The sequence below is a fragment of the Euleptes europaea genome, chromosome 6 (genome assembly GCF_029931775.1).
Source record: "Euleptes europaea isolate rEulEur1 chromosome 6, rEulEur1.hap1, whole genome shotgun sequence".
NCBI lineage: Eukaryota > Metazoa > Chordata > Lepidosauria > Squamata > Sphaerodactylidae > Euleptes > Euleptes europaea.
This window is the reverse complement of record NC_079317.1, coordinates 55,953,988-55,970,961: the sequence shown is the minus strand read 5'-3', so window position 1 is coordinate 55,970,961 and position 16,974 is coordinate 55,953,988. Positions and strand designations below refer to the sequence as shown.

The 16,974-nt window shown below is 40.9% G+C and overlaps 1 protein-coding gene across 2 annotated transcripts in view; it reads left to right on the top strand.

The window, feature by feature from the left end:
• Positions 1-16,974, top strand: part of SMOC1 (SPARC related modular calcium binding 1) — a 74,800-nt gene that overhangs the window by 19,105 nt on the left and 38,721 nt on the right. The window contains exon 5 of one of the 2 annotated variants that reach the window (XM_056852108.1): positions 14,447-14,503. In XM_056852108.1, coding sequence (XP_056708086.1) covers positions 14,447-14,503 — 57 coding nt within the window. Of the gene's footprint in view, positions 1-14,413; positions 14,504-16,974 lie in introns of both variants that reach the window. The other variant, XM_056852107.1, reaches the window with a different exon arrangement.

The following is a 16,974-nucleotide window of genomic DNA, read 5'->3' as shown; positions in this document are numbered from 1 at the left end:
AGTGGTAGAGCATCTGCTTGGCATGCAGAAGGTCCCAGGTTCAATCCCCAGCATCTCCAGTGAAAGGGACTAGGCAAGTAGGTGATGTGAAAGACCTCTTCCTGAGACCCTGGAGAGCCATTGCTGGTCAGAGTAGACAGACTGACTTTGATGGACCAAGAGTCTGATTCAGTATAAGGCAGCTTCATGTGTTCATGTGTCCATGTGTTGGCCACCATATATGAAACCAAGTGCACAGCCCATTTTTTATCTACAAAGTGAACTGAGCTCAGGACCAACCTGTTTCCAGCAGAAGCTGGCTCTGCAGAGTGCTGATTAACTGTGTCTTTTGGCAGACATGAAGCCATCCCTCTCCTTGCTCAGAGTTTAAAACCAAAGTGTGAAAATCTTAATCCCAAAGTCTAATTGGTAAAAACCCAAAGTCTAATTGGCTTAAAAACGGGCTATTGAATAAATGATTAATTAGGGCATGAAATGATTCCACAGCATGGTGTGCGTGTGTATGTCAAAAGTCTGCACTACTGTTAGAGCGCGGTATATGTAGCAATAGAGGAGTGAGGGCTTGGAGCAGGAAAGCTTGCCTTGCAGCAGGAAACATACATTAGTTTGGGAAGGAAGGCCCATCTATGCCCAGACCAATTATTTTGTTCTCCTTAGTGGAGGGGCTTTTAAGGCTCGAAGAAGAAAGGCTGTTGATGAGTTGCTGAGGAAAATGCAATGCTAGACCATAAGTCTTCCAATTCATTGTTAATTCTCTTTTCTCACAGAGCATCTTTATTATGCAACAGAGAAAAATCCATTCCCCTTTTCCTAAGCCAAATACTGTATAGATCTCATTGCTGCAAAGATGCGGAATTTATCTGTTCCAAAATGGATTCTTGTATCAGCCTTTTGGCTTGTCTAAAATGTATAGCTGGTTTGCCTTTTTAGCAATATTTCTTCAACTCTGTACATCACCTTGAAAGTGAGAATAACACTTGAAGTTTATAGAACCTCTTGCTCATTCAGCTCTTGGATTAACCACTTATGACCTTTAATCCTTCTCATATGTGGTTGATGTAAAGCAGATCACCTCAGCTCTTTGTTGCCATGTGCTGAATGGTGAATTGACTGAAGCTTGACAATATTTTTATGTCTGTCTCCATCCTTGTGGCACTGCCCTTTTGTTGAACTTTCCCATTTATTTGCCATGCTAGTGGTCTTGGAAGAAAATTGTCGCACTGCAGGAATGTGTTTTTCCCCTTTTCAGTATTCCTCATAAACTAGTTTGCCTTTTCAAAATCAAGGTAGTATATTCTTCTAATTTAACATGAAAAGGATATAAGCAAGCAAGAGCTGAAGTCACCCACACTGGCTGTTCCCATTCCTTAAATAATGTTGCATAAGATTCTGCTCCTTGTGCAGTTTGGAGACCAGCCAAAAGAGAAAAGATTCTTTCCTCCACTCAATAAACCTACTAAGGTAGCTGCTACCTGTATGCCCTTGCCTTTGGCAGCACTGACCTTAAGTTTCTTGATTGTTGTTTACTAAAACATTAAATGTATTAAAATACCCAATATGGGATAGAAATGATAAAAATAGCTGCGTTGTCTTGAATGTTAGAGTTGCTCTCAGGGTGATCTGCTTTGAACCCACTAAGCTTGTCTTGAATATGTAGTTCTTCCAATCTCATCCTGCCCTTCTATTGCCCTATTTCTTACCTGTGAAATAATTCAACCTCCCATTGCCTCCATATCACAGCTCACTCTGATGGATCCAAAACCTGTGTTCTGCTAATGACCGAGTTTTCTACTGATGCCAGGAGCAGTCAGCATTGCTGTGGCAGAGGAAGGCTCCTTGTGCCAGGCTGGCAGAAGACTCCTTGTAAAGGCACCTAGCCAAATAGATAATCAGATCCAGTCCAGTGTGATTAATTTTCTATCTTACATAGATCTTACATAGTCCCCTGTGCAAGTACCGGGTCATTACTGACCCATGGGATGACGTCACATCCCAACGTTTACTAGGCAGACTATGTTTTATGAGATGGTTTGCCATTGCCTTCCCCAGTCATCTACACTTTACCCCCAGAAAGCTTGGGTACTCATTTTACCAACCTCGGAAGAATGGAAGGCTGAGTCAACCTTGAGCCGGCTACCTGAAACTGACTTCCATCAGGATCGAACTCTGGTCGTGAGCAGAGCTTTTAACTGCAGTACTGCAGCTTACCACTCTGCACCATGGGGCTCTCTACATGCATCTTACCTCATATTTTACAATGGATCTTTGCTGCCATTTGCTGTTTATATTGGTTCTGCTCTAGCCATTGATATTTCTTGACTGTCTCTTTTGAGCTTTATCTACATGACTTGCCTCTTTTGAGCATTATCTACATCTCAGCTCCAGAGTTGCCAGATATTGAACTTTTGCTCTTGACTGGATGTAGCATTTTAGATACGTATTTCATCTTTTTCCTACCTCAATTAAGTCTAATATTTTGAAATGTGACTAATATTAATTTCTTTTTTCCCTTAGGGAATCAGGAGAGGTTTATGTGAGCAGATTAATTGTATAGTCTCTCACAAAGGAAGTTCACATTCCTTTGAATTAAAATTTCTTGATTTCTAGACCATGGATCTGGCACAACATATTCAGAATGGGTTGTTTTTTTTAAAGAGGGTGGGGAGAAACAGGTGTTTGCCTTTGGCACAAAATCATCCACTGTTAGTTCAGTTGGAATCTAGCAATCCTTCTTTTTGTAGTAAGCAAATTCCAAAAGTTCCAGAGTCAGTGGAGAATCCTTCACAAAGGGAATGGTTTGTTGAACAGAAATGTGATAATTCCTTCCTCAGTTGGACTTAAATGCCAGAGTAAGATCACCCACTTTTCTTCTTTTAAGCAAATTTGCTAGCAATCTCAGTTAGAAAGAAAGTTTATGCATTTGACAAAAATGTCCTCTCGTCCATGAAAAGTCATGTCAGAATAAACGTTAGCCTTTAAGATGCTACTGAACTATTTGTCCTCACTTGCTAGTATAAGCCAGGAAGGGTTATGGACATACTTAAATATATATATATATGAATAGTGACTTTGGCTTGCTACCAAGTTAAAAAAAAAGGACTTAAACACCCACCCCATTTTATCCATGAGTGCCGGAACAGAAATGCAGCCATTAGGAAGAAGTACTTTATTAGGCAGGGAAAACAGGGGCTTTGTTGAAAGACTTCTGAGATGGCATATAGTAGGTTCTTGGTCTTCTATGCAGATTTTTAAGGGGGGATGTAAAAAGGTAAAGGTCTCCTGCGCAAGCACCAGGTCATTTCTGACCCATGGGGTGACATCACATCCCGACATTTCCAAGGCAGACTTTTTGTTTGCGGGGTGGTTTGCCAGCGCCTTCCCCAGTCATCTTCCCTTTACCCCCAGCAAGCTTTTACTGACCTCGGAAGGATGGAAGGCTGAGTCAACCTTGAGCCGGCTACCTGAAACCGACTTCCGTTGGGATCGTTGTGAGCAGAGCTTTTGACTGCAGTACTGCAGCTTAACACTCTGCGCCACAGGGCTCCTCAGTGCAAAAAAGGTTGCCTTGTGGAACCATCCTAATGCCTGGGAACGGTAATCATTTGTACCTCTTTCTGTCAAGCTTTTGTTGTGGTGGTGAACTGCAATAAGAAGTCAACACTCATTTATGAAAATATTAATGTGGGGCTGATCTAATGTTATTTTTTAAGGCCCCCAGATAAACACTGAAAAAGAATTCTCTGTTCTTTACATTTTGTTAGATGGAGAAAACCACCTGCACAGTAAAGAGAGGACCAAACCTCCCTCTGATCTGCCAGAAAAGAGTATACTGGGCTGAGATTTGAGTAAACAGGTTTTTTAAAAATTTGAAATCTGATGACTTAAAAAACCGCATCAAGCATTGTACAAGTGTTGGGTTCATTAGTGAGCTAGAGGAACAGATTCTTTGGTTCAGGAAGTGGTGACTGCCTAGGAAGATCTGTGAGCCTGGCATCTGTTTTGCGAATAGGAATGCTGATAGAAAATTGGTGACAGCATAAATACATACATTATACGCATGTGTGTTTGGAAAAGCAGCTGACTTAGTTTGATTGGACAGTTCTTCTTGGAGGGGGTTATGTTATCTATAACTGGCAACCACATTTAACTGAGAGTTTACTCATCTTAATTTCTACAGAAAAATGGAGTGATGGTAACTTGTTTCTTTACAACTGTCTTCCAGAAATGATTACGTATATGATATGTGATGACTTCTAGGGATATGTTCTGTCCTTGTGAATTTTTCACTTTCTTTCCTTACTGAATTCAACAGTGACAGTTTCCTTTAGTTATAGTTTTTGTCGTGGCGTTGTTAGATTGATTATATTCCATTTATACCTGTGACAACCAGACATATCTTCAGTTGAAATTGGTGGATTCCACCCAGTTTCCATCTACAAAAAAAACCCCTGTCAAAAACGAGAAGGCAATGCTGTGTTTTTGTGAACCTGCCCTTTCTGTCTCCCCTCACAAGCAACACAGACCTAATTGATGAAATGTCCCATTCTCTTCTCTGAGGACATGAAAAGGCATATTGTAAGCCCCCAAATTCAGTCTGGTTGTCAGCCAGAAATAGGTCTCTAAAGGCAGCGGGAGGGAGGGAGAAAAGGGTTGAGAAGAGAAAGTACACTTTGCAGTGGTTTTGCCTAGGTTCACCACACATGGCTGGAGATGTAAAGAGGGTATTATGGCTCTTAAGCATGCAGGTGTCAGAAGGAAGGCAGTTTGTGTGTCCGTGTGTCTGGGAGGAATTAGGCAAAAAAAATTGGACTATTTACTTAAACCTCTGGAACAGCCTTTTCTCTCTCCTGTTTTTCTTTTTGTGTTTAACAGACTGCTTTACAGGGGGCACGTGTGGTAATTAACACATGCAGCTGTAGGGCTTCAACCATATGGCTGAATTTCAAATGGCCATTGATCTGGGAAACTGGCTGCTCTCCCCACCCCCACTCTGCAACCCAAGGCCTTGAAGATGTGAGGGAGATTTTATGGAGAGACTTTACTTCAGAAAGAGACTGTTGGGCTGAGGCGAGAGTAGCTTAAAGGCATGGGGTGTTCTCTAAGGTGCCTTTAACTGCATGTAAAATTCTGAAACCCACATAAAAATATAAGAACATGAGACTTTTTAAAAAGAGAGGTATTAATTCAGAATCCTGTTCTAACAGGCAAAGAGGCTGTGCTTAAGCCCACCTTTTCACTGCACTGCTATTTTCAAGAAGAAATGGGAAACCCTTTTTACCTCACTAGGTATGTTTAAACATTTTCCACAGACATGATCTGTATAATTCTTATCCTTTAGTTTTTGAACGGTGTCTCTGTAGTGTCTAGCACACTTCACATATATCAACCAGTTTTGCCACCAAAGTCTTTCTTTAATTTGTTGCTGAAAGAGAGAAATTGAGGAACAGAATGTATTGGAGAGAAACAGCTCTGACCTCACAAAAATCCCTCCATAGCATGGAAACTTTCTCATATTCCCATTTCTTTAGAGAAACTGGAAGCTGGCTCAGAAGGTATTGTTTGAGGTAGTGAGCTATGGAAGATACAAGGCTGCGACCACATGCCTTGGTCTGAGAAGACAGCACAGCCGACATTCGCTCCATCCCTCCATTCATTCATTTAGAGAATTTATATGCTGCCTTCCTAGAGTCCTTCTCAAGGTGACTCACAAGTAACCTTCCCCATAAATCATAAAAATTACATAAATTATCAATATAAAAACAACTAAGACATTAAAAACAACCCAGGGGCATAGAACCTGCATAAAACAACTATTCAACAGCTTAAAATATCTATAAACAGACCTCAGATCAGTAGCAGAGCATTCAGCTAAAAAGATATAACCCCTTAGTTAAAGCCTAGGTAAAAAAATGTTTGGCCTGTTGCCTAAAAGACTATATGATGGGCACCAGGTGAGCCTTCAGGGGTAGGACATTCTAAAGGCAAGGTGCCACCAAAGAAGATGCCTCTAGCATTTCCTCCTGCCCTTCAGAAAAGGTAGAGCATTGGCACAGATTCCTTTCCAGCATGTGTGGTTTGCAGGGAACAGTGGATGTTTTGAAAGAAGAAAAAGAGTTGGTTTTTATATGCCCGCTTTCTCTACCACTTAAGGAAGAATCAAACTGGCTTACAATCACCTTCCCTTCCCCTCCCCACAATAGACACCCTGTGAGGTAGGTGGGGCTGAGAGAGTGTGACTAGCCCAAGGTCACCATCTGGCTTTGTGTGTTGGAGTAAGGAAACAAATCCAGTTCTCCAGATCAGAGTCCACTGCTCCAAACCACCACTCTTAACCACTACACCATGCAACCACTACACTACCCTGGCCACAATATGCTCCATATGGATGATCTCATGGCTAAACAGGATTTTTTTTTAAAGAAGGGGAAAACTTTTCAGTTTGCCACAACAGCAAAAGCTGATACAACTTCATAGCCTGAATTAGCAGCCTGACTTCAGAGAGGTTTTATATCATGGATGGCAAATGCAGCAATATTGCTGGGATATATGTTTACTTTTTATTATCTTCAAATACAAATTTAATGTACCTGGTAGTATCTGCTTTAACATGATGAAGAATTCCTCTCTCAAGACGAATTTTGTAAGAAAGCGAGACTCCAAGACAGTCAGCATTGCTTAATGGTTAGAATGTTGGACTAGGACAGTGATGGCGAACCTTTTAGAGACTGAGTGCCCAAACTGCAACCCAAAACGCACTAATTTATCGCCAATTTATCGCCAAGTGCCAATACGGCAATTTAACCTGAATACTGAGGTTTTAGTTTAGAAAAAACAACTCATACATTCACATATTTTGATTGATATTCCCTTCTTGGGGAATTTGCATAAATAAGAGGCTTAAAGCTGGGCTGGCTAAGGGCAAGGAAGACTCCTCTATGATCATAGAATCATAGAGTTGGAAATTTCTTCTAGAAATGAGGCTTGGGGGAAGCTAGGTAGACAGACAGAGATACATCCTGGCATGACAGGAGGGTCAAAGATATGGCCCACGTCTGAGAACAAAGCCACTGTAGTACCAGCCACATGGGACACCTGAAGCTTCATGGACCTTTGTCTATCAAGATCAGTACTGTCTACTCACTGCAAAGCAGGTGTTCTACCGTTGAAACATGTCCCCCACCCCCAGCTCCTCAAGTACTTCTGAATTCCATAGATTTCAAGGGGAGAAAAGTATTTTCTTCTATTTAGCTCTCAGACTGAAACCAAGAGGACTAAAGGCCAAACCACACATTAGGCTAAAGATCCATTACGAGATCTCCACATGGTTTTTTCACCCTAAAATGCAGCCATAGGGACAGACCACACTGGGCTGGGAGGATAGTAACTTTCTTCATTTTCCCAATTAAAAATGTCCTCCCCAACTGGGTGGCTATTGTTCCTGGTAGACAAATCTTTTTCTGTCTTCTTTCCTTGCCAGGAGATAATTGTACCTGGTGTGGAGGGGAGGGTTCAGTTGAGACGTTAGTACCTTGTTGTCTCTGTAAAGGGCCTTTTTAAAACAGCTGCACCCTGAGACCAAGTTCAGAATTAGATATATAGGTGAGTCAGCATGGCACTTAACATTCTGTAAGGGGGAAAAACAATGTTGATGTTTGAAAAGGCAGTTGGAATGGGGTGAAGAGAGTCAGTTGAATGGTAAGGGATGATGAGAAGCTGACAGAGTAAGCAGGGATAAAAAGAAAAAAGGCAGAGCAATCAATGTGGTAATACCTACCTAGGAAAGCAGAATGGAAGAAACTGAAGACGGGCGGGGCCCCCAAACTGAAGACAGGCGGGCCCCCGACAAACAGCTGAGCTCCCCGTCCAAACTGAAGATGGGCGGGGGCCGACAGGGAGAGAGAGGGAGCAGCTTGCCCCTGCTCCTCGCGTGCCCACAGAGAGGGCTCAACTTACCTCTTGTGACACGCGTGCCATAGGTTCGCCAACACGGGACTAGGATCTCTAGGAGGCCAAAGTCTACTACCATGGAAGATTGTGGGTTAATCTGGGGCTAGGCACTCCTTATAGAGGTTGTTGTGAGGATAAAATGGAGGAAGGGAAATTATGTCGTAAATCACTTTGGGTACCTACGGAGGATTTTAAAAATCTGGGTTTAAATATCTAACTTAACCCCCCCTTATTTATGCTACTTTTAGTTATTACTTATGTTCAAGAAGAAAGCTTTTCCTTAAATCCCATCATATAATTTTCAATTGGAATAGTTCTAACAATCTGAAAATAATCTTGTTTTGGGGAGAGTGGCATTGCTGAAACAGTGTCTCTCTCTTCATTAATAAAGATAAGGTAGGGTAGGGTGTGCAGCAGTTTTGTGCAGCAGTTCTTCAGCAGTCTCTCACATAAACTGTGCTGACCCGGCTATTTGGACTCAGGGGATTCAGCAGAAGGATAGTTCAGGTCTCTGCTGAATCAGCATGCCTAACATAGAGATGTTTGTTCTCTGCTTAAGTTAGTAAAAATGACACATCTTTCTACTACTACTTGCAAGCTCATCTGCCTATATGGGCCTGCCTAATTAATTAGGAAAGGACACACACAATTGGTTTTTGCAGTAACCCTACCAATACCCTTTTCTGTCAATATACCATTAGGAGAACTAGCAGAGTACATTCCAAACTGAAAGATGCAATTTTGATGCTTCTAATGAACAATTCTTTGAGTGTGCATTAGATGTTGACTGAAATCAAAGTCACTTTAAGGCATTTGTAGCACAGGCATATGCAGCACAGATACTAACTAGACTGGTTATACATCTGCATGAAATAATACAGGGAAATTGGCAGGTGTGTAGGGCAAGTGACAGAAGCTAGAGAGATGGTGTATGTGCTTGTAGAGGCACACACACTCAGTCGCAAAATGTCTATAATTAGAAGTTTTCACAGAAGATTACATTTGGGGGTTTTTAGCTTCATAATTTAAAGTGAGATCAATGTTTGGAAGAAATATGTAATAATTTTCTTTAGTGCACATACCTTGGTTCAGGAAACTGGGAAGAAGAAAATTTTCCCAGGCATATTAGTACTACACCTGATATCTAACTGATAATTTGAAGCAATCCAGAAATGCTTAACTAAATAGAAGGTTTGCAATTGGATTTGGGTAGGTTGTAGAAAAGTGCTCTATATATGAATCGAACAGTCAAATTTTTCAAAGAAATACCATTTGTAAGAGAAGCCTAGCAGCTCTAGAGGGTCCTTTTTGACACATCCCTTTTAAAGAACTGCTACCAGGAAGAGAGAGCGCTTTGTCTGTGGTCAGAATAAACTCATTGTACACCCAGACAATTAACTCTTCAATCGACTTGCCAACCTCTTTAAAGCTACTATGCTCCCTCTCTGTCTATCTCAAGCTCTATTCAGACACCATTTTTGTTTTGTTTATTATTATTTTTAAAAGTCCTTCATTGGAATAGCTGGAGCGGATCAACATTGTCCTCACAATGGCATTTATCTCCAGCCGGCAGTGAATGTGTCAATCAGGAATCAAAAAGCCAAACAGAAGAGGCTTTGAATCGTGTCATCGGGGGTCGAAGTGACTTCCAGCTGTCTCTGCATTGGACAGCCTTTCTTGCATGCTAAAGAATTGCACTGTCTGCTGCAGAAGCACGCTGGCTGGCTATGCTGGATGACAAATTCTTCAAGGCATGAGGGATTCTCTCCCCTCCCTCCCCCACACAAATTGATGCACCTGCAAGGGAGATATTGGGGGCCCGGGGAAAGGGAGAGGGACTAATGAGTTCCAGAAAGTTAATGGAAGTGACTGCTTTCAACTTGGGTGATGATCCTTACAGCATATTGTTGCAATTAGCATTGGTAACTTTTGTAAAGAACCAAGTTACTGTTTTATTTCAAAAGTGCAATTTTCTGTTTAGGGTTTGAATGTCAGGTACCTTGAATATTAGAGCCTTTGGATTCTAGCAGAGCCTAAAATTGATGCGTTCTGATACAACGAGTGGTATTAATTCAAAAGTGTATCCCTTTTAAAGCAAACCTTTCAAAACCCAGAATCTCCTCTCCCTGCAGTCTCATATAACTTTGACCTTGTGCAACTGGCAATTCTGTTTAGCTGAAGTAGGACTGTATCTGTAATTCTCTTAAATGTCTTTGAAGTAATTTGTATTAAATTATTATAGAGCTTGTGGATGGAAGTTTTTTCTTTGAGGAAGATGAAGAATGTAGGTAACATTTTAAAAATTTGGACTGGTTTTGCCGCTCATTTTCTATCATTTTCTCCTTTTCACTTCTCAGGTGAATTGCTGGGAGATACATCTAACAGAACAGTGTGCCCTTTAATAGATATTGTGGAAAATTTTATTCAGTAGGACCTAACAGAGCAGTGAAAATGTTTTTTATGTTTTATAAACCACTGGTTATTACGAAGGTGCGAGTGAACATATTGCTTATTTGTTTACAAAAATCTCTCTAAACCATGTCTGCTTCCCTCCAGAGAGGTCTTCTTTTACCCCCTGACTACCAAAATCCCTCATAATGTAAATTCACCAGGAAGGGAAAAGTAATTCCACTAAGTAGAGCACTCAGCCCATGTCCTATCTCTTGGGTTGCCTTCATTATCATACAAAATGGCTTTATTGCCCTGAAGTCTAGAAATTAGAGAAATTGGGAAGGGGAAGAATTGGTGCTGTCTTTTGACCAGACTGCTTGTCAGTGCGGTTTGAGCTTAACCTTGAGCATTCACAGAGTGTAGACTCAACATTCACAAAATAGACAATTCTTACAGATACTTGGGTAATGTGTCATTTCATCATGAGCTAAACCTATGCTTTTCCACAACATTATTCCTTTCTCTGTAGCCTTTCCTGCCCTGGTCTCCATGACTAGTTTTGACACCAGGGCCAACAAAGAATTCCAAATATTCTATGATTAATCTTTTAAAAATTTGTCTAGTTGGATGTGAGTTAGAGGAATGTTCTGCAGTGTGTCTCTGAAGTGTGAGCTCTAATCTTTTCTTCTTATCCTCTTCCTATTTTGCTGGTGATCAACTTGTTTTCCCCAAGTGAACTGTTACAGGAATGACAGGAATGCCTTCTAGGACTGTGCTGTTGTGTACTTTTGTAGCTGTCCTAGTGTCTCTGTCCCTCTTGCCTTGCAAAAAGCTGTTCCTCGGGGGATTATTCCCCCTGACATGCGAATCTTCGCCTGGGAGAGGGCATGAGTTTTCTGCTGGGGTTTTGTTTGCTTAGTGAGCTGTGAAGGTACCTGAGTGGTATGGTTTGAGTGGTCCTTCTTTTCCTTGAAGGATGATAGTTGAACCCACATCTGCAGAGCTTCCTGGAGTGGGTAGTTATAGGGCTGCTTGTACTGGGATGCCACAGTCTTTTTACAGTGGAAGTTGCTTTGTTTTTTTTGCTTTTCCCCTTGTTGTGTTCTCTGTATGGATGGGGCAGGTTGATGCCAGGGAGATGTGCCAGCAGCACAGTGTTTGTTTTGCTGCTTCCATTAGGGATGTGCATTTGGATCTATCCAGTTCAAATATACATCTGAAAATATCATATTGGCATTTTCTGGATATATTCAGGTATCCGGATGGTATCCGGGATTTTCTGGGATACTAGGAAATAGGTCCCAAAAAAATCCCAGAAATATTTGGGAGTAACTGGGAATATCAGGAGCCAGCATTTTAACACCCCCAGGATTTTTTCCCCTTTGATTTCACTGTGTGTCTGTTTTACCAGGGCTTGGTATTGCTTGCTGTGTTGGTTTGACTTTGATTCTGTCATTTGAAATTGTTTTTGTTGGTCTTGCAACAGTGTGTTATTTTCTTGAATTGGTTTGTGTTGGGTTTGTAGTTTGCAGTGGAGTCTCTGTTTGGACATTGCCTTGGATTTCTCTCTAATTTCACATTTGTTGGGTGTGCAATAGAATTCCTACTAGGTTTGGCTTGGAGGATTCTGTTGTTTGATATTGGCTTGGATTCCCAGGTTGTACATTTGTTTTGTTAGGTTTGCTGTATTGTCCTGCACTTCTGCTGGGATTCCCTGGTTCTGCATTGGTTCTTTGGGCTTGTTGGTTCTTTATGCTTTTAGAGGCTTTTAGCCAGTTGTTGCTGTGCTTGCTCTCATGTATTTGGCTATTCATTCCCCTGGAGAAAGCACAGAATTCCTCCTACATAGAAAACAATGGAGGATGGCTTGGGTGCCTTGTTCTGGGGCCCATAGGTCCAATAGGTCCAGTTCACTTGAAAATTGGGGTTATTTAATGGATGGGCACCAGCAGTTCTGTTGCAATTTTGGTGCCATTTGCTCAAACAACAACAACAACAACAGCTCCTCCAGTCCTCCGGAAAGATTCCTCATAAGGAATAATGGAGCTGAATAATATTGGAATCTTTGGGGGGGGGGAACCTGATTCCAAATACCAGTTTGTTATTTGGATCTTTGATAACTGGAAATACCAATATTTTGTGACTCCCTGATATCTGGATCAAAAAAATACTGATTTTCTGAGGTGCACATCCCCGGCTTCCATACAGGATTGCTGTACCGTGATTGGTGTCACTATGGACTCCAGTTGCTATGCACATCAATCTTTTTTCCTTTTTTTCCCCAGACTAACTATGCCAGCACCAGCCTTGGTCTTAGGACTAAAATGTGAACAGTCATTATTTAATAAACACCACAAATAATTAAAGCTTACAGTCATAGAAACACTGACCCCAACTACACATCCCTCACCACATTGACTTTTAAATAATATGTTTCTTTAGTCACCTTTCTTTTTTTATCTCTTTCCTGCTCCGTTCATGGGAAATTTTGGTTTTTGAATGGAACAAGGATGCTAGATTTCTATATGTGGAAACAGTTTTTTAGGATTAGCAGCATGTAGATAGTTACCAGTTTATGATAATTGGACAGGGTTTTTGTTTATAAATGCTGCCTATCATTCATTATAATCCATAATGGTTTTGTGACTGATATTTCTTTGTGTATATTTTGTGCCAGGGCATGAGGACACAAAAACTGTGACAATGTCTTTAAAGCCACAGTGTGCAGTAAACATCCACTCTGATATTCTAACCAATCAATGGTTCTCCAGTTTTGTTTTGTTTTGCCCATGATATTTTTTTCATTCTTCTTGAACATGATTTCATTAACAGCAACCGTATATGCAGGGATGCACATATGAGACTGAGTGCTCTGGAGCACTCTGGAGCAAACCCTAAATCCAAATGCTTGTGGCATGGAACTCTCCCTGCAATGAACCAGACTTTAAAGTCTAAGCATCCATGGAATGAAGGAGAAGATTTCACAAGGAAAGCATGAATTTGCCCCATGTCCTTCATCCTGTGGCCAGATTTCAATACTGATTATTTTTCATGAGGTTTACATTTGTTAAGGATTTCATTTGGGTCAAGCTGTAATGAGAAATGTTCTATTTTTTTCCTCTGGGAATGGAGAATTTCTGGATAAGGGAAGGCAATAAGAGAGCTTTTTTTTGTTCATTCTTTTGCTAAAACTAGGTTGATGTTAGATGTAGCCATGTAAATATTAGAAATAGTATATTATTGTGAGTATTGTGGCCTAATGCCTCTATAACAGAGAGTGATGCCAAATTCCTTGTGGGTAAGTTTAAAAAAATACTGTCTTCCAATGAAATCTAACAAAGAGACTTGAAGGGATTTTGTAGTTTTCAACCAGATTCTTGTTCTAGTTCTAACAACCGCTGGCTTGTCTCCATCAGCTCCATTCTTTTGGGCTTTCTGGCAGTGGAAGAGGCTCCTCACATCAGCAGAAAGGTCCCTATTCAGTAGAACAGAAGCATTAGGTGCAAACCATTATTTACATGCATCATCATCATTTATTAATTGTTTACATGGTAACATTGTACTGCGGTACCCATTAATTCACTTTTTGGAATAGTTAAGTGACTGGCTCTGTGTATATAGTAACAAATGCAGAGAGAGCTCATCCCCAAAAATGTTTCAAAATGTGGAATGGGCCACCTGTCCATAAGACTGGTTACTATATCTAAAAGACATGTAACAGCCACATTAAAAATGGTTCTATGAATCAGGCCATACTGTCCAAGATATGTCCAGCTGATCTTAAAAATGGTCATTCCCTACCTCTCTCTGTTGTGCAGATCCATGACATCTTTACTTCAGGAAAAGTGGAATGTTTGTTGGGGGTGGGGAGTTGTAATGTGATGATAGGAGATAGCAAAGATTTCCTAATTCTAAAAAGCACATTTCATAAAGCACCTTTGTTGTTATTTTCTGATCCTTCTTTTTTCCCTATATGTCTTTGTTCTTCTTTCTCATGGACTTGGCCGGGCCATGTAAAACTCCCAATCATTCAACAGTACTGGAGAGTAGATAGTATTTACCTCAATAATGGTAGTTTCTTTTCGATTCTTTTTAACTCTCAATTCAGATGATGGTTCGAAGCCAACACCTACCATGGAGACCCAACCTGTTTTTGATGGAGAAGGTAAGTACAATATCCAAATATTTAGATATTTCCATTTTTAAAAAGCCCACCCACAACACCTTACAAAATATTCAGGGTCAATTCAGGTGTTTAACATTGTGAAACAGCTGTATCCTTCTAAGTCTACAGACTTCTGTGGTCTTTAAAAGGGTATAACTCTGCTTAGAATACCACTGTAAGTAATTCATATTTTTTCTTTTGCTTCCAGTCTCTTCCTGGGTCTGAAAATAATGCTTTTGTGAACTGGGTCCATTGTTATTTTCTGATCATAACGATTGAAATCGATGACAACTGTCTCATTTATGTAGCTAGTTAGTCATAAGGTACCATAGCTGCATATAAGAAAACAAAACAGCTACTTTGGAGCATCTGAACCATCCCATAGCATAAGTATTTTGATGATAAAAAGACATTTCTGAATCTATTTCTGTCACTGGAACTTAAAACATAATAAAAAAATACAATCTACATTTGTGGGGGGGGGTGGAGGCTGCTAGTATTAAGTTTAGCCCCTACCTCATTGCTGCTTCTGAAATAGGTGTGTCAAAATGTATATGCCAGTACTTTCTTTGGAAACATTTGAGTGCAGTCTTGAGAGTTGCACTCATATCTAAATGTTTCTGAACATTTTATATTTGGAATGCATGAAGTTTAAGTTTGGATGCCTGTGAAGTTTCTGCCTGACAAGTTTGCCTTTCTATCCCTATCTTCTCTCTTGGATAGGTAGACATGTATGTTATGAGAAGTTGAAATGTGCCTTTGAATAACACAGGCTTGTTTGTGAGATGGGGGGGGGCATTAAATTTTAAAGCCCATCCAGGAGGGGAAAGAGACAGATATAAACTGGCAGATAGGCTGGGAATGGAATAGGCTCTGGGGCTTTTGTTCTCCATTTGTCCCAGCCATCAAAGGATATAAGATGAATGTTTTAATTTTCTGTTCTGCCACCCTAAAATCCTTCTCCAAGCATTTGAGGAGACTGGCCAATAGGAGGCTTGGAGATCCTCCCAGGCTGCAGGATAGTCAATGAAACAGTCAGCCTGAAATGTGTACAAGACTAGGGGACTTCTGTATCAAGACTGGGGGTGGTGGTGCAAGACTGTGACCAGGTTGGAAAGATGGTCTGTGGTATTCCTTCTAAGTACTTACCCTGTTTAGCTTCTGAGATCTGATGAGATCAGGCTACAACCATGCTGCCTTCCCTCCTTGGTTTTCTATAGTTTGGCTTTAATAATAATTCTTTCCTCTAAGTATTCTTCTTTTCCTTGTGCAAAGAACTAATTTTATAGGGTTCAATGTTAGAACAAGTTCTTTTTACCTGAAGAAAAGCTTGCTTTCATAATTTGTTTTTAAAAATGTAAAGCAAGGATTCACATCTTAGCTATTTTTAAAGACTGTGTTTTTGTTATGACATACAGCTCACAAAAACATTTCCCAAGTAACCTGTTCTTGAAATATTTTTGCTTTCAGTTGCATTTCATTGTCTGTAAAATGCAATGAGAGTTTAATATTCCATCAGCCTGATCTATTGAGAAGATGCATTGATCCAAAATCTCTCCACGGAATGTCTGCTTGTGACTAACTTAATGGGATGAAAAATGAGTCAGGATTTCTTGGAAGTTCCTGCTTTTCCTCATTGTTAGCATTCTGTCACTAACCCATTGGAGAGTATAGGCACATGGGGTCAATAGAAGAGCACCAATGACTCAGACTGGATGTGTATGCATCATATTGCAGCTATGCTCTCCTCTTTTAATTAATTAACTACAGAGAAACTTAGTCCACAAAGAGCAGGCCTAATTTTAAAAGGTAGGTTGGTGAACTCAGTTCAGGCCACACACCACTTCTGAGTATTGAAGCACCAAGCAGAACCCCATAGCCACAGTCTGCATCGGCTCTTTCTTTGGTGAAGATTGAAGAGGTGGAGCCAGAAGGTGGATATAAATAGTAGTTTCCCAGCAGTCAGAGACAATGAGTCAAGGATAACTTGGTCCTGATGTTTCTCCTCTGTAGGATACCAAAGTATAATAATGTCACCACTGTCACCCATGACCCCCTCTACCATGACAAGCACACAAGCGCATTCATGTGCACACAGCCTGGGAGATGATGCTGCACCAAACAGGGCTGGAACAAGCAGCAAAGAAACTGCACATCTGGAGCAGGCTGGAGCAGCACCTCCGGAAACTTTCCTGGGCAAAGTCATTCCTTTGGCCGTTCGTAGCAACTGCAAGAGCAGGTGCAGCTCATCAATGGCCTTTTCAAAAAACAAAAAAAGCACCTTAGTGACTGCTGAGAAACAGCTAGGTGGCATTGCCATCAAAGGAAAGTGGGGGTGGGGAGTGTGGCTGAAGAGAGGAAAATATGTGGGGGATGATGGAGCTAGCTGCAGTTGCTGCTGTGCTGGGCAAGAAGGTGCTGTTTTCCAAGCACAACCTAGCTCACCACAGACTGCTGGTTGCCTGGCTGGC